Source organism: Lotus japonicus, chromosome 3, assembly GCF_012489685.1.
Source record: "Lotus japonicus ecotype B-129 chromosome 3, LjGifu_v1.2".
NCBI lineage: Eukaryota > Viridiplantae > Streptophyta > Magnoliopsida > Fabales > Fabaceae > Lotus > Lotus japonicus.
In genome coordinates, this window is record NC_080043.1 from 87,274,814 (window position 1) to 87,302,503 (window position 27,690).

At 37.2% G+C, this 27,690-nt stretch overlaps 2 protein-coding genes and 1 long non-coding RNA gene across 3 annotated transcripts; all 3 read right to left on the reverse strand.

Moving 5' to 3' along the window:
• Positions 1 to 1,594: 1,594 nt before the first annotated feature.
• Positions 1,595 to 2,560, reverse strand: LOC130744934 (uncharacterized). Its single transcript, XM_057597092.1, has one exon. The coding sequence runs from the start codon at positions 2,558 to 2,560 to the stop codon at positions 1,595 to 1,597; it is 966 nt and encodes a 321-aa protein (XP_057453075.1).
• Positions 2,561 to 9,429: 6,869 nt separating this feature from the next.
• LOC130744935 (uncharacterized) lies at positions 9,430 to 10,709 on the reverse strand. Its single transcript, XM_057597093.1, has 2 exons — positions 9,879 to 10,709; positions 9,430 to 9,680 (listed from the first exon to the last, which is right to left on the reverse strand). The coding sequence occupies exons 1-2, from the start codon at positions 10,660 to 10,662 to the stop codon at positions 9,430 to 9,432; spliced, it is 1,035 nt and encodes a 344-aa protein (XP_057453076.1). The 5' UTR covers positions 10,663 to 10,709.
• A 6,147-nt stretch (positions 10,710 to 16,856) lies between these two features.
• LOC130746942 (uncharacterized) lies at positions 16,857 to 18,839 on the reverse strand. Its single transcript, XR_009022265.1, has 3 exons — positions 18,439 to 18,839; positions 17,480 to 17,527; positions 16,857 to 17,343 (listed from the first exon to the last, which is right to left on the reverse strand). It is a non-coding gene; the product is annotated as an uncharacterized LOC130746942 (long non-coding RNA).
• Between the last annotated feature and the right edge of the window lie 8,851 nt (positions 18,840 to 27,690).

Genomic DNA, 27,690 nt, shown 5'->3' on the forward strand with positions numbered 1-27,690 from the left:
TATAATAAAATATTTTAATCCTTAAGACTATGGTGATTTAACTCAAACTTTATCTAATGTCATTTAGATAACGCCATAGTATAAGGGGTTGTCTAAATGACCTTAGAAAAAGTTTATGTTAAATTACACTAGTCATAAGTGGAACAATAATATTTAAGATAAATAAATAAATAAATATGGCATTCCTAACCCACTTATCTTGAATGTCATTAGTTCACCTAGAACTAGTGTGATTGAAACCAAACTTTCAACATTTTGCTAAAAAGAAACGAACAAAGGAAGATACATCAGTAGTAAGTAAAGGTAACAAATTATTAGCATAATTCTCCATAACCTGAAACTTTAAAGAGAAAGTTTTCCCAGCAAGAGCATATCCAACAATAACATTGCAGTTCCTCCTAACATGGAGAACTCAATGGAGTAGAACCTAAAGGGATGGTCTTGAAAATCATAACAAGTAGGAAAGGTTATCCATCTTTAACATCTAGGCTTTGTGAAGTTGGACACAATCATTCTTAGAGACGACCTCCTTGAAGCCAAGATCATGAGCCAAGTTTCAAGCCCATAAATCAAATTGTCTCTAAAAGCAAAGGAGATCCAATATCCAGAAACCAGTGATCTGTCATCGAAGTTAGAATCTGACCCAATATACTTAATTGTGTACAAAAAATAAACTTGCTAGGGTATCTTTTTATCTATATATTAGTAGCGTATGCGTTCCTCTCAAATAGCATACCAGAGAAGTAAATTTGGGTTAGACATAACTTTACCTAAAAGTTAATTTGTGATATATCTACGGGCTAAACATCCAGAGTACTAGATTTGCAGCAATGAACAAACTGTGAATGACTCATATGTAATTGATCTTCAATAACGATATATGATGGCTCTAATATCATATGATAATTGATCCACCATTTACATACCAACCAAAGTATGCACACGAAGTTTCTCTCCCTCGTTCATCCTTCCCATGGGTGTCCTATTGTGCACTTTATCGTTCCGCAAGGCACATGTTCACACGCTTGCCTACAAATACAAGACAACAATCCACCCCAATACCAAGAAACAAAAGAAGCCCTCTATCTATCTTCCCATCCCCATAAAGAAAAGAAGATGCTCAATTCCGAGGACCATTCCCATCGCTCCATACCACATATCTCAAGATTAATTCACCATCTCTATATCAACACACCAGATCAAATCAAAAGTATAACAACTTGTACTAATAGACAGCAAAATTAATTGATCTTATTATTTATTATGCCCCACAATTTTTGTTAGGAGAAAAAGACAAATTTAATTAGCTCATTTCATACCTTAACTGTAAAATTAAAAGTCTAATTTTCACCCATGAGAATGAAGTGCATATTATAACTAATCATTTATCGCATACTGTAAGTATTTGCAGTGAAAAAATTAGTCATTGTTGTTAGTGGTTTGCTGTCAATCAATCAAATACTCTGAACTAAAGAAAGAATATAAATGAGAAAGCACGTTTTGACAAAGTTGTTAAAAAGTCAAAAGTAATTACTGCTACTGAAAATGAAAGCAACACCACGTGAAATCGCTTCCAGAATTCAAAAACGTGCTTCTACAGAAAAATAAAGCACTCCATGGAAACATGAGGATTCTCAAGGGACTCCCCCTGCTGAACGACGTCGTTTTTCTCCCCAACTTCCTCAGTCTCATTCTCACTCTTCTCCTTCTCCACCGCATTCGTTGTTGCCGGCGGCACTACTTTCCTATCAGCTCCGGCATCCACCTTACGCGTAGCACCACCGCCAACCTTCCTCACACACGACGGCGACCTCGACCTCCGCCCGGAACCCTCGCCGGCGTCACGGCGGACACGGGCGGGACTTGCATTGAGCTTCCGATTCGCCAACGGACCTGACTCTCGTCCACGAACTAACCTCGAACCACTCTTGACTCTCTTCTCCGGTGACGGCGACGGCTCCGGCCTCCTCGCCGGAGATTTGACCCTTCGCTCTCTCCCGTCGGCGGCGTGAGGGCGCTTCCTGGACGGAGATCGACTCCACTTTTGCGTCGCTGTTCCCTCTCTCACACTCTGTTGTTTGCTGGTTGCTTCGTCTTCTCTCTTCTCTGTAACGGTAGCAGTGGTGGCGGTTGTGGCGGCTGAAAAGCTTTCGCTAATGCTGCATGCTTCTGTAATCTGAGAAGACACCACCTCCGAGACTTCCTCTATGACATCCTTTGTTTCGATTTCGAATTTCTCCGGTGGGTTTTGAAGCAGAGGCATTTGGGTCTTTGTTTCCATCAAAACCGGATCTGGGTGTTGAAGTAGAACCAATTGGGTCTTCGATTCTGGTGTCAGAATCGGAACTTGGTGGGGTTTGGAAATGGGTGTTTCAGAGAGAACCTCCTTCACTGTTTCCTCTTCTAGTGGTGGTGAGGGTTCTTCTTCTTCTTCTTCTTCTTCATGGGTTGGATTTGATTTGGGGAGTGAGGATCTCACATGGTGGGGTTGGTGCTGGTTCTTCTGAGGGTTTTGGTTTTGTGGGTTTTGGGTTGTGGCTTTGCTGAAGCAGCAACCCATTTGGATTTGTGGAAGCAGAATGGAAGGAGGTATGAGTGAGATAGTGAGAAGATAGTGTTGGGAACTGCAAGGAATGGTTTGGGTTTGAAATTCTGGAGAGAAAGGACAAAAGTGTAACGGCTATTGAAATGGGGTTAGGTTGATATGGGAAGTATGAAAACGATGTGAAGAGAGAATTCTAGTGGGAATGATGTAAAGGGGTATCATTGTGACACAGGAGTGACAGTTAAGTAAGGCTGAGCAAGAGTTAATATGAAAATTAAAAACATTGAGAGGGTGGATGGATGAAAGAGTAGAGTAGGGGACCAAGGTTGAGAGAACCAACACCAATTTTGGACTAGAATGCATTGAAAGTTTTATATACCAAGTTAACTATTTGACCTTTTACTTTTTATTATTTTCTATTCTTAATTATTAGTACATGATAAAATAATAAAACATGATTTATCTCATTATAAAATTTGTTTAAATTATTATTGCATGTTCTATTAAATCCTACATGTGTTTATAATATTGCTTTGTTTGGTTGATGAGAGAAATAGCAAAGAGACAAAAGGAGTAGAGAAAATGTGAGTAGAGAAAAATAAGTGAAAAATAAAGTATATTTTTATAAGTCGATAAGTATGATAGAGATAAAAAAAATATGTAAAAAGTTATATTTTGTGTCAAAACTCTCAAGATACTTTTAACTCAATCAATATACATATAAAGTATTGTTATAGGCTTATAGCCACACAAAAAAAAAGAAAAAAAAAGTGAATACAAAAGCCAAGAGCCCCTACTATTCCAGTTTTCAGCAATTTGAAAAGATTGAGAAAAAGTGTTATGAAGTACCTTTTTGTACTCTCTGTTACGGTATTTCATACCAAATAAGTGAAGATTATCTATCTTTCTTGTAACATTCTCTGACTTCTCTTTGGTGTTTCTTGCATAACAAACACAGCATACAAGTTTCAAAATGATTTCAATGCATTACTTTAGGGTTTTGGCTTCGGTGGTACAGTTGAAAACTGCTCCACCGTGGTGCAGTTGAATAGTAGTCGTTGGATATGGATAAATAAATATAAAAATGGATGGTCTAGATCTGTTACTGGGTAAGGGCTTTGAAATTGTACTGCAGGTTTCTCTAGAATGGATAATATTGCAAATTAACCCATAGATTCAATCTAGGTAAGGGGTTATATTCTTTTACTCTGACCATCTTCTCCCATTCTTGCAATTTCCATAGGTCGCCGGCGAACCTCTGCAAATTCTCTAACCGTTTCAATTCCCATTCCTTTACTAGTTTTTCATCTCCTTCTCTTTCTGATCTCTAACATCTTCACCTGCAATGATTTAGAAATTAAAAAAAAAACGAAAACTAGATCTAAAACCAAAATAAAATGAAACAAAGATGAAATCTCCAATTTTAACACAGTATAACACGCAAAAACAACCACAAACAAAAACCCCAATACCATTAACTCTCAGACTTCTCATCTCCTACCTTAGCCGGATCTACAGTGCCACCGGGCCTCAAAGTCACGCCGCCACAGTCTAACCCCAAGCACTGGCAACCGAAACTGAGTCGCCGCGCCACCGCCGCGGAATCTCACGTCGCGTTCGCTGAAACCACCATGGAACGAGGTTGAAAAAAAAACAACAGAAGCCATACCACTTGGGTATGGGTTGTGCGTCTCTAGATCTGATGGCCGGAGGGAAGGTAGTGATAGCGTGAGGTGTTGGCCGGAGGTGGGAGTTTGCTGGTGAAAAGTGGTCTGAGAACTAAGAAGGTTCAGAGGGACAAAACCAATAAACGGACTAATGTGTAAATATCAAAAAATTCACTATGGGTTTAATAGCAATTATCAGTTTATATATACCCGGTAACTGACCTGTTGTCCTAGGTTAATTTTTATATTTTTTAAGTGACATACGGTGTGTCACTAATCACACTGCTCCACCAAAGACATCGTTAGTTTTTAAAACTAAAACAAAATGGTATGTAACACCTCCATCCCAAATGTTTTCTCTATCTCTTTTCTTTACTTCTTTCCCCTATCATCAGTGTCACTCTACCCAAAAATGTTCACCATTGCTTCCATCTAGTACCCATGCCCACTGCCACCTGTTAGAATATAATATAAAACCAATTATCTCACTCTAATATGGTATCAGAGCCTCTGTGACCGAGAGGTCTAGAGTTCGATCCTTGCTCCCCTCACTTTCTAATTAAAAAGTGGAATTTAATTAAGCACATGGTAGGTGGACTTGTGCATTTATCCACGCTTCAAGCCCAAAGGACTCTTGCGTGAGGGGGCGTGTTAGAATATAATATAAAATCAATTATCTCACTCTAATACCACCATCGACGTCCTCCACCAATGCTACCACCACCACCATTTTGCACCCTCTACCGCCCTACCTTCCACTACTACCACCAATCACCATTTAGTGTCCTACACCACTCTTTACTGCTTGACACCACCACTTCTACTTGGTATCTTATACCACCACTTTCACATGGTACCTTTCATCATTGCGTCACAACCACCACCTTGTACTCTCTGCCACCCACATCGTCCATTACCCTCCTCCACAACCACAACCTTGGTACCCTCCGACATCGTTGACTCCAGTCGGGATCCTCCACCTCTGCTAGTGTCATTGCCATCGAGAACCCATCCACCATCGCGCAACTACTAGTACCCTGCTACCGTCACCACCATCTAATACCCTCTGCTTCCATCACTGACATCGCCATCTAATCACCTCCACCACCACAACAGCAAATTGAAACCATACACCACGATCACTGCCACTTCATGACTCATTCTTTGTTGTCATTGTTTAGTACCCTATATCACAGCCAACTTTAGGCACCCTCCACCGTTACCTAATCACCATCGACACCATTGTAAGAAAATCAATATTCAAATGAGAGTGTTTATAGTCTTCAATGATATTAAACTTACCAACTAAGACGTGGAAGTTCTCGACTCAAATGAGATTTCTTTTTGTGGAGGATACATGTATTGGATTATGATCCTCTCATGTCACATGACAATATCAAGAAAAATATACATTGTACATCTCTCTCTTTCACTCTTTATAAATATTTAAAAAATCTCACCAAAAGTGTTTACTTGTAAACATCAAGTCTTCAAGGATGAGAATTGAATTCAAGACATGAATAAAGAAATGATCAGCCTTCAAAGTATTAGTAGCATTAGAGTCTTTGAATTTCTTCCACAACTTTTTTAGTGTTCCAATTTTAGCTGACCTCTTCTTCTTTTTTTTTTTTTTTTGTCAAAAGCTGACCTCTCAAGTCTCACCTCCTGTGTATAACAGAGGTTTTTTTTTTTTTACAAAACATAGGGCTTTAGTGTGTTTCCTCATTTTATTCTATTGGGCTTTTAGCCCCTCGATTAGAAAAAAACAATAACTCCACTCCACGTACATGACTCACATACACGAATTGTATGGCAATAATTACAACATAATATATGTAACTATGAATTGGGAGTTCATTTACTATACACAAGAAAATCTTTGTGTAAAGTTGCACAAGTCTCATTTTTACTTGTTATTGTAGGTTCTCAGGTCACCTATATTTTTAATTAAAAAAATTATATATTTTAATTTAAAAATTTGTGATTATCTCCTCCTCCTCTCCACCACCTTCCTGTCCTTAACCTCCATACCATCCGTCGCCGGCACCAGTGGCGGAACTTGACATAAAAGTTTGGAGGAGCTAAAATATTGTGTAAATTAGAGTATGTTTTGTTTGATATTTTTTTTTTCAAATACAAAGGTTATTTCACATATTTTTATGTACTAATAAACAAGTTAAAAATAAAAAAGTTAAAATTTATAACATAAAACTTGACTCGGAAAATAAAAATTTACCATATTAATTTTAATGTAGATCTATGTTGAGTTGAGTTCGTAAAAATGTACACACACCAAATAAAACATCCAACTAACACTCTCGATAAGAAATAAAAGAAAAGAGAGAAAATGAAAGAGAAATAATAGATGTGATAGATGATATAAGAAAAAAAATGAAGAGAAAAATGAGATGTTTGATAGATGTTAACACTGTGTAATATTTAAAGACTCACACTTTTCATACACCCTAATTTTTCTCTCATCTCTTTTTTTCATATTGACGAACGCACTGTCGCGGGTGCGTGTCAAAGTATTCTGCTTTGAATGCAGTACAAGGTGTTGAACATCAGGATTGATCTCACGAGGACTCGGTGAAGTATTAATTGATAATAGAGTAAAACAAAGCAATTAAAAAGGGGGTTTGGTTGATTTGATTGTAAAGTAAGCAAACAGAAATTAAAAGAGATTTAATCAGATAAAAGAAAGTGTTAGTCCTCGGATTATAACATTCAAGTGCAAGAAACCATCATTGGTTACAAAAGATTAATTCTTCCTTATTGTTTCCCTAATTCGTGAGAGTTGATTAACTAAGCGAAAATCAATTCACAGTTTCCTAAACTAAGCGATTAAGAAACATTTACGAACTAACATGAACTAAACGAACATGCATCAACTCTTATTTCTAAAACTACGGAATTAAGCAAACCCTATATCAGAAATAGAGATGAAGAGAATTAATAAAGAAGAAATTTGCATTAAGAACAGAGCCTCAAGTTTACAAACACAAGAATATTAAAAATCCTAAGACTAACTATGGAGTTTAGCAACTCATACTAGAAAAGATGTAGAGAGATATTAGGAGAAGGTGGAGTGGTGTGATGGTGGTGAGGTCTAGCAAAAGCCTAAACTCACTTATTTATACTAATAAATAAACTTGTTCATCAAGTAACAATCTTTGTTATCTAAATCTTTTCTAAATCTTCACAAAATCGGGCCCACATAAAGGAGTAAGCTGCTGAACAATCAGGCATTCACGGGTCCCACAAGAAGTCTGAATCTTCAATTGAGGTAAACATTAGAGTTGTAGCTCTTTAAGTCAGCTTCGCGGGCCTTCAATCGGATCCTAATTCGGAGTTCTGTAGCCCAAGATATGATCATTTTAGTGCACACTGTTCCAGACTCGCAGGATTAGCGACAGCAACTTTGCAAGACAATTCTGATCATGTTAGAAGCTTTTACTCGAATTGTGCTGAACATCAAATATGTGGGGCTTCGAGTTATCTTTCCAACGACATATAATTCGCCCTATTTGAATATTTGTAGATCCAGATTTAACCTGTTCTAGAAAAACAGTCATAGAAACTAAAAGGGTAGAATTAAGCTCTTTTCCATGAATAATCCAAATAAACACTAATGGTTAAAACATGGCTAAGTCATAACAATTAAGCACAAAAATGTATATAATGAAGCTTAGAAAGACACACGTAAAGTACATCAATTATGCGCTTATCAAATACCCCCACACTTAACCTTTTGCACTCCTGGGCAAAACTTAACTTCAAAGAAGATTCAGAAAGTCAATTATTGTAACAAGTACTTCCTAAAACATAAAAACTCAGCTCACACTTATCTTTGAGAGGTAGAAATACAGATTTATGAGTAAGACAACAACCACTTCACTTTCCAAAGAGATTAGACAAACAAGAACCCCATCACCTACATTCCAAGCCAACAAGAATTGCAATTTGAACATCGAAGTTGGATGCAAGTGTTATACTCTCTACTCTCAAGTGTTTAGGCTTGTGTTTAATCATGCTTAAGCAACTCTCATCATCTCATGAAAACATGCATCTATCATAGGCTTGACAAGATTCTAACGCAACTAATTAAATTGAACAAATGCATACAAAGATCAAAGAACTTTTGAAGGTTGTAATGAGGCTAAGGTCAAGGAAGGATTTATGAAAGATATTCAGAGTTAAAATATTAGGAAAAATAAGAGCAATGAAGAATAATTCAATGAAACTTACTCACAACCCCAAGAATTAACACATTCTTCATTTTCACAATTTCTTTTTATAACATTCACTTCTTTTCCTTTTGTAAGAGTACCTTCCTTCACTTTGTAACTTCACTTTTTTTTTTTCTTTTTCATTTTTGATATTTGCATATTTTTCTCTTTTTTTTTTCTTTCAACTTTTTTTTTTTGCTTGCTTACAATTTATCCACAAGGAAGGTACTTCTTTAGAGAAACTTAGACCATGCATTCAAATAATTCACCCCCACACTTATTGAACACTCATTCCCAAGACAATTTCAAAGCTCTTACATTTCCTAAGGTAAGGTATCATCATTGTTTTTCACTTAGGCTTCTAATGAGCTGCAAAAGAATGGAGATATTAGGCTCAAAGGGGTTAAAACAAAGGTTAAAACATGCAAGGTAAGCTTTTTAGGCCAGTAGGTTATTGAAAAAGAATGCCTTATCACTTCAATGTATACACATAAACAACAATTTTAGTCAGAATCAAGTCAAGTTCTGCAGTGCATATAAACATGAGGAAATCACACAAGAAAGAAGAGAATCATGGCAAAAATATTACCATTCAAGTGTTTGGTCCAAAATCTCAGAAGGTAGTCTCACATGGCAAGCATATAACACAATGAATCCAACAAATCAGTTCTCAATGCAAATCATGATGAACTCAAAATGCAAGCAACTTCATCCAAAAGAGACATGAAATTTAACAGAAAAGTGGTTACATTGCTCACAAGCTCAGCATCTCTAAAACTCATTGAAAAAGTGTGAATTCTTTTATTGAAAACAATAAAAACAAAGCAAATAAATTGAAATTGCAAGCTATCCTAACTGAGGTTCTACTACTCCTAAATAAGATTCTCACCCCCACACTTAAATCACACATTGTCCTCAATGTGTGGCACAAATCATCAAATAAATTAGACAAGTGTAAGAAAAGAGAAGGGATAGGAAAAACCAGGGATCAATGGAGCTGGCGAGGCATGAAACCTGATAATGCTCTGAATCTGCTATCACCTGGGTCCGGTGGAGGCCTTGCATTCAGCGGAAGCTCATAGTCTTGAGGCACAACAACAACAATCCACAAGTCGGGTGGTTTTGGAGGGATCTCATCTGCAACAATCTTAACAAACCCAAACTGTTTTCTAGCACTTTCAGCATGACTCATGACAATGTTCAGTTTGAGTGAAAACGTTTTTCGAGCATGTGTCCAACCTGAAATAAGAGTAAATGAAAAATCAGTACATTCAACAATCAACTCTTTGTCTGGAGGCTTCGGTAGAGGTTTCAAAACATATTCCTCCATGGAAATTGATTGCTTGCAATCAACAGAGTCTTCAATAAGCACGACTTTTTCAAAAATGTCTAGATTAATTAAAAGCGGTTTATGTGGAAAAATTGCTAATTTAGAACCACATTCTACATCCATCTTCTTAACTTCATCCCCTGCAAAACACTTCTTGAAATCATCCAACAACTTATTTTCTTCTTCACTAGGATAAATCTTCTCACTCTCATAAGTTCTATGTGGAAGAGGGAGATATATTTCTTGTTTGTTGTCCTCATCATTAGAATTAGCATCAGAAGCAACATCGACTTCAAACTCATTAACATCACCAGAACCATCAGTGCTAGCATCAAGATGAGTATCAACACAAGGATTAACTTCATCATCAATCTCTGCATCAGCTTCATGTTGCAATGTGGGAGCGTGTGCAACTAGCTCGTTAACTGGAGCTTGTAAATTCGCAGTATCTTGCAGGTGTTGATTAGCATTTGCATTGAGATTTGCAGACATTTGGTTCAACATGTCTTGAATTTCTTGCAATATGGAAGGTTCCTCGTGTCGAGGTTGTTGAAACTGAGCTTGGTTTGCTTCATATTGCTTTGAAAGGTCTTCCAAAAATTGGGGTGGATCATTCCAAGGTTGATGGAATTCCTCTTGTGAATGATGTGGATCATGAAAAGGATATTGAAATTCCTCTTGCAAGTAGTAGCATGGTGGTGCATAAATAGGCTGTTGGAATTGCCCTTGTGGATGATAGCAAGGTGGGTCACACCAAATATTTTCAAAATTCTCTTGTGGATAACATTGAGGTGACTCAAACTGTTGTTGATAGCTCTTGAGCAACATTTGTGTAACAGAAAATTGTATCTCGTCGAGTTTGGCTTCTAGCTTATCAAGTTTAGCTTCCATCACTGCAAAAACTCCACAAACTAACACTTGTGATCCAATATTATCTTTTTTTTTTCACCACAAAAAAAAAGGAAAAGAAAAAAGGTTAGTAAAAGAAACAAATCTAGTAATAATAATAAGAATAATAACTATGAAGGGAAAGAAGACAGAAAAGATAGCAAAATAAAATAAAAGAGAGAAAAGATAGAGAAATAAGAAAGAGATAGTGATATAAAAAAAAAGATAGGAAAGAGAATTAGAAGATATCAGATATGAATAAAAGATATGTGATAGATATAAAAGATATGGATATAAAATAAAAACACAATCTAGAATATAATAATTAAAAAAAAATCAAGTGTGACTATAACCGCTGGTTCCTTTTTTTTTGTTTTTTTTGTATTTATTTTAATAAAAACGAAAATAAATTAAACAAAAAAGGGAAAAAAAATACTCTAAAAACAATTAATAATCACCAAAGTCCCCGGCAACGGCGCCACTTTGACGAACGCACTGTCACGGGTGCGTGTCAAAGTATTCTGCTTTGAATGCAGTACAAGGTGTTGAACATCAGGATCGATCTCACGAGGACTCGGTGAAGTATTAATTGATAATAGAGTAAAACAAAGCAATTAAAAAGGGGGTTTGGTTGATTTGATTGTAAAGTAAGCAATCAGAAATTAAAAGAGATTTAATCAGATAAAAGAAAGTGTTAGTCCTCGGATTATAACATTCAAGTGCAAGAAACCATCATTGGTTACAAAAGATTAATTCTTCCTTATTGTTTCCCTAATTCGTGAGAGTTGATTAACTAAGCGAAAATCAATTCACAGTTTCCTAAACTAAGCGATTAAGAAACATTTACGAACTAACATGAACTAAACGAACATGCATCAACTCTTATTTCTAAAACTACGGAATTAAGCAAACCCTATATCAGAAATAGAGATGAAGAGAATTAATAAAGAAGAAATTTGCATTAAGAACAGAGCCTCAAGTTTACAAACACAAGAATATTAAAAATCCTAAGACTAACTATGGAGTTTAGCAACTCATACTAGAAAAGATGTAGAGAGATATTAGGAGAAGGTGGAGTGGTGTGATGGTGGTGAGGTCTAGCAAAAGCCTAAACTCACTTATTTATACTAATAAATAAACTTGTTCATCAAGTAACAATCTTTGTTATCTAAATCTTTTCTAAATCTTCACAAAATCGGGCCCACATAAAGGAGTAAGCTGCTGAACAATCAGGCATTCACGGGTCCCACAAGAAGTCTGAATCTTCAATTGAGGTAAACATTAGAGTTGTAGCTCTTTAAGTCAGCTTCGCGGGCCTTCAATCGGATCCTAATTCGGAGTTCTGTAGCCCAAGATATGATCATTTTAGTGCACACTGTTCCAGACTCGCAGGATTAGCGACAGCAACTTTGCAAGACAATTCTGATCATGTTAGAAGCTTTTACTCGAATTGTGCTGAACATCAAATATGTGGGGCTTCGAGTTATCTTTCCAACGACATATAATTCGCCCTATTTGAATATTTGTAGATCCAGATTTAACCTGTTCTAGAAAAACAGTCATAGAAACTAAAAGGGTAGAATTAAGCTCTTTTCCATGAATAATCCAAATAAACACTAATGGTTAAAACATGGCTAAGTCATAACAATTAAGCACAAAAATGTATATAATGAAGCTTAGAAAGACACACGTAAAGTACATCAATTATGCGCTTATCACATATCACTTTATGTTTTTTTTTTAGGTAAGCCAAATTTTGTATTGAAATGGAAGTACAAGGGGTACTTCAAACCCAATACAATAGAGGAAACAAGACAAAAAATAAAATAAAAATAAAAGAAAGCTGCCAAACAAACATAAACTAGAAACTGCAGCTACCCAACACGTTGCAGACTGAAGGCAGTATACCAACTACTAATACCACAAAACCCAATAGAAGCTACACAGAATGAATGCAAGTTTTAGGCTCATATCACTTTATGTCATATATCACATTTATCACTTATCTCTCATTTTTAATCATCTCACTGTAAGTGTCTAGTGATCTTCATCAAACATTATAAAAAATGAAAATATATACAGATTACAATTTCACTTTTGATTATCAAGAACAATTTTGTAAAAAGATAATTAAAATGAAAAGACAATTTCTTTATTTTTAATTGTAGAGATATATAGATTTCACCGCACGTACATCAAAACAGAAAAAGAGATAGGATGCAAAGCTAGTATTTGAAACATGTGAGTGTGAATAGGTAGCTAGTACAAGACAAGAGAAAGAGAGATTGCTTTGAAGTATTTTATTATTATAATTTGCTAAAAGCAACACATTTGTATCTTATTGATACTATTAGTTTTTCTGACAATGGTGAGGGAGCTGCAGCTCCCCTATGTCACCATGAAGGTCCGCCGCTGGCCGGCACCACCACCACCGCTACCAGTTCTTCTCCTCCCTTCACCGTTCCTCCACCACTGACTTCACCCTTTTCATCCTCTTCCCCTTCTTCCTCCTTCCCCTAGAACCCAACAACAACCCCACTGAAAATCCTCCACCCAACAGGTGTGCATCATCCCACGATACATGTCTAGTAGCTTACTATCAAGAAATTCATCAAATCCAATTGCAAATCTTCAATATGAGCACAAAAGCCCATCACACCAACACATGTAGCATTATCCCAGACCACAAACACACATAAATCCAAGTCAGTGACGATGAAAGCTAGGACCTTTGGGCATTAATTCCAGAAATTTCACATCCAGGACATGGAAAGATGAAAGAAAACCTACAAGATTGAAAACATGTATGGTTAGTTAATCAATCAAAGATTGAAAACCCCTAAACCCCCAAATCTAAAACCACTGAAACATGGAGAATTCAATTGACCAGTGCTTTATTCACCCCATAAGAATCCCAAGCAAGGTCCGTGACGAAATCGATTTGGGTTCTTGGGAGCCGCGCGCCGCAACGTTCTATGTCATTGACGATGAAGCAGGGAGATCGAGTTGCAGAGGATGTCGATTTTGGGTGCTCCACAGTCGCAAAATTTGGGGAAAAGGAAGGGGAAGAGAGTGCCTCGTTCTCAGATCCAAGCCTAGCTCGCTCCATTCGCCACTGCAGTCTCTCCTCCCATCGCTGGCGTCGCCACTCTTCTCTTCAGCCACAATCGCCAAGAAGGTGGTGGTGGTTTTTTTTTAGTACAGATGGTGGTGGTATTTTTGTCACGGAAGGAAATTAAGATGGTGGTGGGTTAAACTATAACAATGATTAAATAATATATAATTAGTTAAAAAAATAAAAAAAAATTTACTGGCAAAGTAACTTATTATAACAAGTAAATATAGGTTTGTGTAACCTTACACAAAGATTTTCTTGTGTATAGTAAATGAACCCATGAGGGCTTAGACAAGGGGACCCCTTGTCCTCTTACTTATTTATAGTTTGCATTGAAAGGCTAGCCCATGTTATTCAAGATGCTTGCGGCAATGGGGAGTGGAAACCTTTCAGATTTGGTAGGAATGGCCCCCCCATCTCTCATCTAATGTTTGCAGACGATGTTATTTTGGTGGCTGAAGCTTCTTTAGAGCAAGCTCACCTCATTGACAACATCCTCAAAAGATTTTGTAACTCCTCCAGGCAAAAGTTGAGCTTGGCCAAAACTAGAATCTTCTTCTCTAAAAATGTCCAGGCCCCCCTAGCTGACCAAATCTCTACAAGTTTAGGGATCAGCCAAACTCACAATTTGGGTATGTATTTGGGGGTTCCTCTCCTCCACTCTCGCATGACCAAAGAGAACTTCCAGTTTATCATTGATAAAGTAAAGAAGAAATTATCTAGCTGGAAAGTTAAAACTCTTTCATTTGCAGGTAGAGTTTCACTAACTCAATCTTGTCTCTTTAGCTTACCTACTTATGTGATGCAAACCACCCCAATCCCTATGGGGATCTGCAAGGAGATTGAAAAGCTTTGTAGAAATTTCATCTGGGGTACAACAGTGGAAAGTAGGAAATGCCATCTAGTTAGTTGGGAGACTATTTGCTCTCCAAAGCAACATGGAGGTCTGGGATTCATGGACCTGCACACAATTAACAGAGCTTACCTGACCAAACTTGCTTGGAAAATCTTCAGAAATGAGGACTGCCTTTGGGTCAAAGTGTTCAAAGCTAAATATAAATTTAGCCCTGCTGTGAGGTTGTCCCATGTCCCCAAACCCATAGACTCCCCTTCTTGGAAAGGAATATGTAGTGTGTGGCCTCTGGCAGTTAAAGGGACAACTTGGAAAATTGGAAATGGTCGATCTACTCTCTTTTGGACAGATGCTTGGATCCCTTCTGTAGAGAATTTGGTTGAGTATATCCCTGAAGACAATCATTCATGGGTTCAAAACCTTCCTGTATCCTTCTATCCTAAGGAGGGGCACTGGGATTGGGACAATTTGAAACAGCTGCTCCCTCTGGATATCTGTGATAAAGTTACCAAAATCCGTCCTCCAGATGACAAACATGGGGATGATACTCCCATATGGAGCCCCTCCTCTGATGGGTATTTCAGCATTAAATCTGTCTACTCTTTGATTTTTAATTATCCTGATTTGTACACTGCTAAGGCATTTGACCTGGTGTGGAAATACAAGGGACCTCCTAGGGTTCAAAGCTTTCTTTGGCAGGTTTCTCATGATAGACTCCTCACGAATAAGGAGAGGTTTCGAAGGAAAATGACTGCTGATGCCCTTTGTCCTAGATGCCTCAATGCTGAAGAAACAGTAATGCATGTGATAAGAGATTGCAGTCATATTCAGGAAGTCTGGAATCCCTTAATCTCACCAAGGGAATGGACCAAATTTTTCAGTTTGGGGCTGTCTGACTGGCTTGTTTATAATCTTCAGAGGAAAGAGAGACATAAGGATGGTATCAAGTGGCCCCTTCTGTTTGATATTATCGCTTGGCATCTATGGAAAGATCAATGTGACCTCATCTTCAATAATAGTTCTAATATGCCCAGCAATATCATCATCAATGCGACCCGATATGCAGCTGAAGTCACAAAGACCCTGCTATCCCCTAAGAAAATTGATGATTTGCATAGGAAAGAGTTTCATATCTCCTGGGCAATGCCTCAGGAAGGCGTCTGCAAATTAAATGTTGATGGGTCCAGCTTACTGAGGTCTAAGAAAGCTGCTTGTGGAGGGCTGTTGAGGGACTCACGTGGTAGAATCATTAGAGGTTTTGCTCACAGATTAGACTTTTGTAATCCTCTATGTGCTGAACTATGGGGTGTCCTTTTAGGCCTCCGTATGGTGGACAACCAGAGACCAAGGAGGCTAGGAGTAGAACTTGACTCTAAAGCTGCTTTTGCTATCCTCACAGACACTTGCCCTGCAAATCATCCGTGTGCTGATATAGTAAGGGACATTGCCTCCCTATTTTCTCCAAACTGGCATATCTCTTTCCACCTTATCTATCGTGAAGCCAACAAATGTGCTGATTTTCTTACGCAGATTGGGCATGCAGTCGGAGAAGCGAATTTTGATAGTGGACAAATCCCCTCTGGATTGCTCCCCCTTCTTCGTTCTGATGCTATTGGAAATTCTGTTCCAAGAGTAATGTAGTCTGTGGTTTTTTGGGCCGTTGGCCCTCCCAATTATCAAAAAAAAAAGTATTTTCTTACAGAAAAACATGTCAAAAACCATGGATTAATACAATCCATGTGAACAATACTAGGATGAAATCCCGTGCGATGCACGAGTCCCTTTAAATTTTAATTTAATATGTTGCAACATATAAGATAATACTATTAGTTTTTATTGTTATAATTATATCTTGAAATTTGAGTTTTAATAACAAATGATGCTGTAATTAATTATTTTTTTGAAATATGGCTGTAATTTATTATTAATAGATTACATATATGCAATAATAATTGAATATGTAAATTAAATAGTTTTTTCATACATTGATAAAAAAAAGAAATTGACACTTACTTAATTAGAATTTTAATTGTTGGTTATAGGTGAAATTAGATGAAGTTAAGTGTAGATGATATAAACAAATGGGTAACACCGAATATTTAATTATATATGTGCAAATTGTCTAGTTAATTGACATATTTTTCTTGTTCTTTACAATATTACTATGAAAATATACATATGTAAAGAAAATTAATATTACAACATGTGGCCAATTAAAGAAGAATGGAGTAAAAGATAATCAACTCTCTTTGTTGTCCTTTTCAAAAACATCCTTGCGGACCTATGAATAGTGATTTTAGATTTATGACTGTGAAGCATAATTTCCGATTGAAGGATCTTCCTTTCGCTGATTCGCAGCACCAAAGAATCATCCAGTGTTTTCTCCCTCTAACTGAGTGTTTTATCCCTCTAACTGAATTACAACCACCTAATGCCTCAATATCATCTTTCAATGATTTTGAACTATACATACTCTCCCTAATATCAGCTAGAGAAACCAGAGAATCGCAAACTTTGCATCAATAAAAAGAGTGGTTTCACTTCATGACAATTTCCAGCAACTGATACTAATAAGTCGAACATATGATAGGCAGTCCAAGATAGTATATCTCAGGGGAAGAATACAATGCTGATTATTGAAGAAATTCATGCTGGTGTCAGTGCTTCTCTCCAAACTGTGCTTGGAAAAAATTCATGCAGGAAAAGAGAAAACGCCCTGCTTGAAAGAAATGGCTTGCTATCAATTATGAACAAAACAATTGCATAAAAAAACAAAAGGAAGTACATGTGAAAAGCCTCATTATTAGGAAACTGATTGAAAAAAACTAAAAAAGACTTGCATCAAGAAGTACCTTTAAAAGAGAAATAAGATAGATGCAATCATCAGTGTAGAACTTCTCCTGCAGGGGATGCAAAAAGGAGATATATCAATTACAAAAGCAAGTGATTAAAAATAAATTTAAAAGCAAAAAATATACCTCCCAAAGTGGTTTGTGAGCAAAACAATCACAAAGCTTACCAATTAATATCTTGTGAAGCATCTAAATTATAGTGTAGGTTCTTATAAAGGATTAAAGCCAAACTCATAAAAAATGAACATGGATGAAAAATCGTTGAACATTTTCTACGCAATAGAACAACATAAACATATTCACACTTGCTCCCTTCATTAAAAAATTAGCTAAACAAAAGCGCTTATTTAGATTAATATCACTCTCATAATGGAAATCGCCACCCCTGCTTCCCCTTAGTGACCCGTGTTTTCCCTCTTAAATCCTCAATCGTCACTTTTCTCTTATCTGAAAGCTGGAACCCAAACAAAAAAAAAAATTCAAGCTGAGAACACCCCGAAGAGATATAAAGAGAAGAGGAATCGAATCTTATTCTAACCAAGTAACATTCAATTTCCTTCTCATTTAGTTTTATTTGGTTGAACAAATATGTTGTGATATGCTGTTATTGATGTGTTCTTGAATCAATTGGATCGAAAACTTGTTTGAAATTCCAACTGTTAGTCAAATACCAGTTCAGAATATACATGTAAAATCAAAAGACAAATATATCATCAACAACCCAGCCAAGTTTACACAAATATACAAAATGAAGACCAAAATCTTCATGATAGATCCCATTTAAGACTTCCATTTTTTTCCGTCTGTTTTGGACCCTTTTATCCTTTCCTCTATACACTAATATAGAGTTTAGAACACTCATTAGGAAGAGATAGAGCCAACAATAAGAGAGAAAATGAGAGAATCAGAATCATAAAAGTAGAGAGAGCTAGCCAGTATAGGAAAACAGAGGCACACACCTAGACACAACCATGGTTCCACAAAGCCACCTTCCTACCATCACCGAGTCACGCCGTCATGAGGAACCTCTGTGGACAACACTGTCGAACCCAGTGCCTACGCGAAACGCCACCGTCGTGAACCCTGGCATCTCCACAAATAGCGATGTCGCGAGCCCCATAACCATTAGAGATCCCCAGTTCTCGAACTCCTCTTGAAGCTCCGTCAAAATGGGTTTCGCAGTTCCTTCATCATCGTCCTCACCTCCTCCATAAACAAATGACTTCGATTGGAAAGATAAAGAAGAAAAGTAAGGTTGCATAATAGTTGGTGGTTGAAATGATTGTTGAACCTAGTCTAGTCTGATGAGGGCTCTATATGACCACTGCCACACACTTCCTCTGGAAAAGTTTGAAAGGGTCATAACTCATAAGAGCAACTCCAACCCCAAAATTCTTATTTGGTTTCTTAACACACTATTCAGCACTATTCAGCACTATTCCTGTGGGCCCTGTCTGCCACATCAGACTTAAGAAACTCCTAAGAAACTGAAGCAGATTTTGCTCCAACCCATGGTTTCTTAAATTACTATTTGAAGGGTCCCACCCGTGTCCCACCATACAACATAAATTAATAATATTTATTTTCACTCAATTTAGATTTAAAATTTAATACTAAATCAATACTTCAACTTAAAAATAATTTAATTAAAATTAATACGAATTTAATTATTAATTACTAATTTTACTTAATATTTAAAACAATTAAATTTAAATATCGGCATGCTAACTTGAAACAAAAATAAAAAAGTACATTGTGTTATTTCTAGCAAAAACAATTTTATTGAATGATAGAAATAAAGACGAAAGAAAATACATGACAATGAAAAATAAGCAACAATACATTTGAAATGAAATACATAATAACACTTGAAGGTTAATTTTCATTATTCTCGTTTTCGGGAAGCTGCCAAATATGCTCCACCAAGTCTGCTTGAAGCTGGTGATGAATTGACCTATCAATTTGATGTGCTCTTCTTTCCAAGATATTTCTAAAAGCGGGAATAGGACCACTTACTACTTCAGCATCCAATATGTCATTATTGACCTGATCATAAACAAAATTACCTCGGTACGTGTTGCGCTCATCTTCAACAATCATGTTGTGCAATATGATGCAAGCATACATTATTGACTTCATCTCATTCGGATGCCAAAAGCGTGATGGACCACGAACTATTGCAAACCGAGATTGGAGAACGCCGAATGCACGTTCAACGTCCTTTCTTGCTCCTTCTTGTCTTTTCGCAAATTTTTGCCTTTTTTCTCCTTGCGGCATTGGGATGGTCTTCACAAATGTAGCCCACGGGGGATAGATACCGTCTGCTAGATAGTATCCCATGTTATACATTGTTCCATTCACGCTAAAGTTCACCATGGGAGCATTTCCACTCAAAACCTCATTAAAAACCGGAGATTGATTTAGCACATTAATGTCATTGTTAGAACCTGCAATGCCAAAAAATGCATGCCAAATCCACAAGTCTTGTGATGCCACTGCTTCAAGCATGATTGTGGGCTTTCCATGATCACCTCGGGTGAATTGACCTTTCCACGCAACTGGACAATTCTTCCATTCCCAATGCATACAATCAATAGAACCCAACATACCTGGAAATCCACGAGACTCGCCCCATTGAAGTAAGCGGGTAATGTCTTCCTGGTTCGGGCGCCTCAAGTATGTTCCACCAAATACTGCACACACACCTTCCACAAAATTCTTTAAGCACTCAATTGCAGTACTTTCACCAATTCGAACGTACTCGTCAACACTGTCAGCAGGTGATCCGTACGCCAACATACGAATAGCGGCGGTGCACTTTTGTAATGGTGACAGGCCTTGTCTTCCAACTGCATCGACAGACATTAAAAAGTACGGGTCATGAGACCCAAGGGCCCCTACAATTCTGAGGAACACATGCTTTCGCATTCGAAACCTTCGTCGGAAAAGCTCTTCCGTGTACACAGGATTTTCGGAGAAGTAGTCATTCCACAACCGCTCGTTCCCAGCTTCACGATCTCTCTCTATCACCTTTCTTGTTCGCTTGGGCCTAACGGTGTTGGCACGTCGTTGATAAAACTCCATCTCCTCCTGCATCATATCTTCTATAGTCGTGTCATTGATAAGTTCGTCAATGACAACGTCGTAAATGTCCAAGTCGGCCATATTGTTTGGATCCATTCTATGACACAATGAGAAACTATCAGTGTAATTGGATAGGAGGAAGAAAATATGAGAGGACAAAACAACTCTTGAATGTTGAGATGAATGAAATATGACATGTATAAATAAGAGAAACAACAACGGCTATATTCTCCAACGGCTATATTCCACAACGGCTATATTCCCCAACGGCTATATTCCCCAACGACTATATTCCCCAACGGCTATATTCTCCAACGGCTATATTCCACAACGGCTATATTCCCCAACGGCTATATTCCCCAACGGCTATATTCCCCAACGGCTATATAGAACACATAAGTAGAAACGCAGTACACATTAAGAAAAATTCGAATACTGAAATTACAACATTAATGCAGAATACATAAGTAGAAATGCTAAAATTACAACACTGATGCAATACACATAAGTAGAAATGCTAAAATTACAACACTAATGCATAATCAATAAGTAGAAATGCTAAAATCACAACATTGGCACACGCTAAGAAAGACAACAACAAGAATTAAGACATTCCTAGTTCTTTCATGGCGAATTCAACTAGGCGCTGATGCGTTGCTAACTGCACCTCGTTCATTTCAGATGTGTCCTCCATAAGGATATCTTTGTATTCCTTCAATAACCGCGCCTTTTGAAGTTTGTTTTTTTCCTTTCTCACCTCCAGTTCTTCAGTCTTGAGCTTCTCAAAACTCGCAAGGAATCCCAGTTTAGCTTTCCCGATGGCTATCATCTCGGAGTTAGGAACATAATCGAGATCACTTGAAGCTGTGTCTCCTACTTTGGCCTTCCTTTTCTGGTTCTTTTTTCCCAACGGGCGGGTTGCTGGTTGTGTGGCCTCATATTCGTCGCCCTCGATTGATGCACTCCGGTCAGACGATGTTGCATACACCCCATCTACTGACTTCTTCTGCCTCGTTGAACTGGTTGTCATAAATGTTCCCTTCCACTTTGGTTCATCCTTCACCAACCGCCATTCATTCTCATGTTTGAAATCTTTACCCGTATCTACATGATATAATTGATGCGCCGTAGCCATGATGTCCTTATCTGAGTGTCCACTTTTCCAATGATTGACGGCTTTAGTGTGGCAACCGACAAATTTTTGAAGATCAGCATTCAATTTATTAAAATGAGATTTCAGGGATAACCATGTCCTCGAAGGAGAGGCATCGTCGCGGTACTCCTCATATTGGGCTCGAATCTTATTCCAGAACAAATCTGACTTTTGCTCATTTCCCACGACCCGATCGGTAGAAACGTTGAGCCATGACTGAAGAAGAAGTATATTATCTTTACCACTCCATTTGGTGCGTTTATTTCCGGATTCTTCAAGATCAATATCATCTAGACCCCGTTGAGTAGAAAATTCAGGCTCCTCGGGCATAGCCTCACATTGTGTACTTGAGACTTTTGAACTACTGCTGCTACCAGTAGGAGGTGCTTGGTATTGTGGTGGATACATGCAATATTGTGGATTGTTTGGATAAGACATTTGTGATGGATATGATCCCATTTGACCCTGAGGTTGGTTTTGATGGTAGAACGATTGTGGAAACATTTGATACGAAGGATTTTGAACATTACCACCGGTGTGAGGAGGTTGGTTTTGAGGGTGACACATCTGCGGATGTTGGCTTTGTGGTTGATACATTTGCGGATGTGGGTTTTGTTGTTGGAACATCGGCATAGGTTGGCTTTGCGGGCGAATCACCTGCGAATGTTGGTTTTGTTGTTGGACCACCATCATAGGTTGGCTTTGCAGGTGAATCATCTGCGGAGGTTGGTTTTGTGGCGGAAACATAGGCGAAGGTTGCAAACCTTCACTTGTAGGAGGTGTTTCATTGTCGAGCAGTGGATAATATTGCTCATAAGGATTAGACATTGTGAGAAATTTGAGAATTTTTGGACAAGAGAGAAATTGTGGGAGTAAATGTTGGTGTTTCAAATGGTCTACTGCACTATATATAAGGTAAAGAATCTGAGAATTGAAAAAACGGTCGGAGAATTGAAAAAACGGTCAGAAAACGGGCAGAAAAACCGGTCAAACCGGTCAATTTAAAAAAATTCAAAAAAAAAAAAGCCCAAACGGGCAGAAAACCGGCACCAGCCGGTGGGATGACCGGCTCAGCCGGTCACCCACTATATAATCTATTTTTCCTCACTCTCACCCTCAGACCCAACCCTCAACCCTAGCCGCTCCTCTCTTCTTCCTCTCTTCTCCCACGCTCAGCTTCTTCTTCTCCCACGCTCAGCTTCTTCTTCAACCTCTCTCACTCACCTTCTTCCTCAAGCTCTCACTCACCTTCTTCTTTTCCCCTTCCTCTTTCCCCCTTCCTCTTTCCCTGACCTGCAGCGCCTCCTTTTCCCCTTCCTCTCACCCTGACCTGCAGATCCTTCCTCTCTGCCTCACTTCTCCTTTTCTCCTTCCTCTCGACACCTCCCCTTCTCCTTCCTCTCTCCCTCACTTCTTCTCCCTCGATCTCTCTGGTCCACTCCTCCAAAGCCCCAACCGATCACCAAACATCAACCGCCGCCACCAAACAACCACATGCAGTCACCATCGGCCACCAAACAACCACCACCGCCACCATACAGCCTCAATCCGACCCCCACAACCCCTGTTTGCAAGCTTCAAAGCCTTGAAGCTTGCAAAAATCCTTCCTTTTCACACATGCAAGGGCCAATACTCTCAGATCAGAGCTTCCAGAACTTCACCAGAGAAGATTTTTTTATTTATTTATGTAAATATCAATTTTTGTGTTTTAAGTTTCAATTTCTTCATGTAAAGTTTCAATTCATTCAATAAAATTGCAATTTCCGTCCTCTGATTATGTCTCTGTTGAACTTGAATTGTTCAATTTCATCTTTTCTGTTATGTTTGCCTCTGAAAGCTGTTGGGGGAGTGAGAGAAAATATATTATTTTAGTTAAGAAACTGAAAAAGCAAAGTTGCTTGCAGAAGCAACCATGGACTGTAGTTAAGAAATTGAAACTGCCAACTAAGCAAGCTCCAATGGCTTGAAAAGCTAAGAAACGGTTCTTAGCACCTCCAACCTGGTTAAGAAACCAGCGTTGGAGTTGCTCTAACATAACTTGTACATCAGACAAAGCTATAAAATCTATTTTTATCACGGATCACAACCTTATGGTGGACCTGCGTAACACCTCATAAAATCCGTTATCTATAGTACTTAACAGTAACCTTGAGCCTTCCCTTGATGTAGTTGTTATTGATTACGATAGCACGAAGCTGGACTGAAAATCATGGATTAATACGCAATATGATATGTGATCGGGAAGCATTCATGAATCAGTTCACATGAACTTTTCTTGTTTTCTTTCTTAATACATATTGTGTTCTCCTTGAATTGAGATTGAAACAATACTTCGTCTACGATGGTGGTGTATGACCTTGGTAGGCTTCTCGGATACGACGAAGCTGTGTTGATCAGTGGAAATATACCTGCAGACATTTTGCTCAAGTCAGTGAAAGAATAATGAGTAAATAGAGTTTAAGAAGAACTTAACGTTTGCTTGATGATGAGTTATGCATACATGATAAACATATACATACACATGTATTTATAGATTTAGTGACCGTCATAATTGCCCCCGGAAGTCTTTAGGAAGTCATGTAGAAGGTTTCTTGAGATCTTAGTTAGGTAGTTTTGTATAAATGAGTTGAAGTCTTGTTGCTCAGTCAATTGACTGAGATGAGATGTTCTTTAGCTATAAGTCTGCAACTATGATGTTTATTTGGTCACAACACATTTAGATCGGTTGAGATGTTATTAAGTCTTATGCCATTTTGACGCATCCATAACACATTGTAATATTGATGGTCTTGTTTTCATCTTTAAGTCCAGCTCATGATCATCCACAATAGGGGTGGAAATAAGCCAAGCCAAGCCAAGCCAAGCTTTGCATGGCCCAAGCTTGGCCTGCATTGTGTTCTCATGGCCCAAGCCTGGCTTGTGGCCTGTCAATAAGCCAAATTTTAAGGCCTGACTTGGCTTACCATAAAGTCTGACTTGACCTACAAGCCTACTTAAAAGTCTATTTATCTAAAACGGTGGTGGTCGTGACTCACGGTTGTGGAGAACAGCCGGACTTTAGGCGCCACAGTGGTGGTTGATTGAGGCCGTCGACATGGGTGCTTGTCTGTTATTGTTGTGCCTCATGTGCTATGCTAAAATTATGAAAGGCTTCTAATCTAGGTTAGGGACTTAGGGTTTTATGTTTTATACAAAGTAAAGTAAACATTAGTTAAAAAAAACAATATACTATATTATAAATATTTATTTATAATATTAATAAAAATAATAGATAAACAAGTCGGTCTATCAAGCTAAATATGCTTTTATGATAGCTTGGGCTTGACCTTTTTAGTTAATTAAGTCTTTTAAAAAGCTTAAGCCCAACTTTTTTAATAAACGAGCTAAGCCAAGGCAAGCCTCTGACGAGCCAAGCCACAAGCTCCTATTGGGCCGCCTGACTTATTTCCATCCCTATCGTTCAAGAATACAATGAGGCAAGTGTATTGGAGAATGCGAAGTCATAAACTAGTACGACTACTATTCATCCAACGCCCTTTCAAAAAAAAACTATTCATCTTTTTTTTTTGGTAAAAAAAAAAACTATTCATCTAACGCCAATAGTTTTGCCTAATAGTTTCGTCAATCGGCCCAATAAGTTAAAAAGCTTTCCGTTTCAATTTAAAATAGTAACCAAAAGGAAAATATTTAAACATCAGTGACCAAAATAATAAAATACTATACAATCACAAAACTCGTTAGTTATTATATACTAGAACTTTTACCCGTGCGATGCACGGGGGTTATTCATTTATGTTTATCGTGTATATTTTTTCTTTTTAAATTTGTGTTTTTTAATGTTTATTGATAGAAAATTTATTATGAATTAAAAGAATAAAATTAATTTAGATATTAGTAAATATAAATTTGTATACTTTTTCAAGTGATGAATGTATTTGTTTTTATTTTGTAGAAGCGGTGAAATTTAATTTTTTGTGGTTTTTGTCCTAATTTTTTTTTGTATGAGTTTTGATTAAATATGTATTTACCACTATGTTGGGTAATAAGTCTTCGTCTATATGTAAAACTAGTACTTTTACCCGTGCGATGCACGAGGTTATTCATTTTTGTTGTGTGTATTTTTCTTTCTTTCTAAATTTGTGTTTTTTTTATAGAAAGAATTTTTTTATGAATTAAAAAAAACAAAATTAATTTTAGATATAAGGGAACATAAATTTACATTCTATTTCAAATGATGAATGTATTTTTTTTATTTTGCAGAAGCGCAATAAAATTTTAAATGGCTTTTGTCCTTACTTTTTTATGAGTTTTGATTAAAATTGTCTTACCACTGTGTTGCATAAGAAGTCTTCGTATATGTTTACCATCACTTAATACTCTCAAGTTTGTTTCCAAACAAATTATGCCCTTAAAAGTTGATATGATAATAGTAATGTTTTTATCAATTTTTATTTTATTTTAAAAATAACATCGTTAGTCTCTAAATTAATTGATTTTCGAATTGATATTTATTTTACTAACAAAATAAGTTCATTTTAAGAATAGTAATTTGATTTTATAAGTTCTATATAATAGTAAGCACATGTAAGTAGAATTGTAGAAGTCTAACAGTTTTTGGCCCATGGGTTGTATTCTTTAGTTTTGGGTCATCATTAAGAGCTTTGAATTGGGATATAACCTCAATTTTTCATGTTTTAAAATTTTCGACTTCTACATAACTCCTAAGTTAAAAACGATATAAATTCATACAATGTAAACACTATTTTTATGCTAATTTTTTTATTAAAATATATTTGTGTGCACGCATATGTGTGTGAAGTTTGAAGACTAATTTTAACAATATTTTAATCAATTTTTATCTAACAATTAAATTGTTATTTTTTTATTAAAATATAACTTGTTGGTAAATCCGCAAGTGTACGAATCCACCCGGTTTTAAATATCAAACCACAGGGATTGTGAGTGAATAGATTCGGTTCAAGCTTTGAGTTTGAAGGTTTGTTTATTGAGGCAAACATATGTCGAAGTAGTAATAAGGAAAAAGAAAATATAAATCCATAAATGAAACAGAAAATGAAAAGAAAGAGTGATTTACTTTGGGTTCTTGCTCAACTAATCAATTCAAGCACATCATTCTAAGCACATGTTCTCATGAATCTCTCCTTGAGAAGCATTTAGAGCTAACATCCTAGCATGAGACAATTGTTTAGTGCACTGAGCACAAAAGCAAGTTCATAGGTTCTGAGAATCATTCACTCAAGAGCAACTAAAGTTGACAATGCATTATTCAATGAGACTACAAAAGGGTTGTAATGTTGGCCAGGTAAAGCACAAGGTAGGTGGTCCCTAAGGAAGACTAAGGCTGCACAAAATTTGAGTGTGGTCCAATTTGGAATTCCGGAGCTTTCAAGCTATTGATACTTAGCACTCAAGTCTCTTAACCCCTTTTTGTTTCATATTTTTTTCTTTTTTTTTTTTGGAACTCCACCACACCATGGAGTTCATTTTCTCTTTTGAATTTTTTCAATTTTTTTTCTTTGGGGCAAGAGACAATTGCACTTTTTATAAACTAGCTCCAACAAGAGTTAAGAACCACAACTCCCCATTTTTCCAACCAAACAACCAGCCCAAATAACAAAGGTAACAAAGAATTCTCCATAAGGCTCAAAAGGGTCAACTAGGGACAAAGATGTTATAAACCAAATTCTGAAGTCCAAGAAAACCTACCAGTCTCAAGAATGCAAGTCTCCTAAAGCTACACTCAAGGAGGCATAAAATGAAACACAGAACCAAGAAGTGCAAGTGAGTCAGGATCCTCCAGGGAAATTATATAGTGAAGGGTCAAAGATGGACCCTTGTGGACTCACTTCAACTCTATCATCAAGACAACACATAGAAGATCGAAGTCTCTCCCTCTCTTTCCCAAACATACAATCACTCCCCAAAAGAAAGCACAAAGTATCCACTTAAAAAC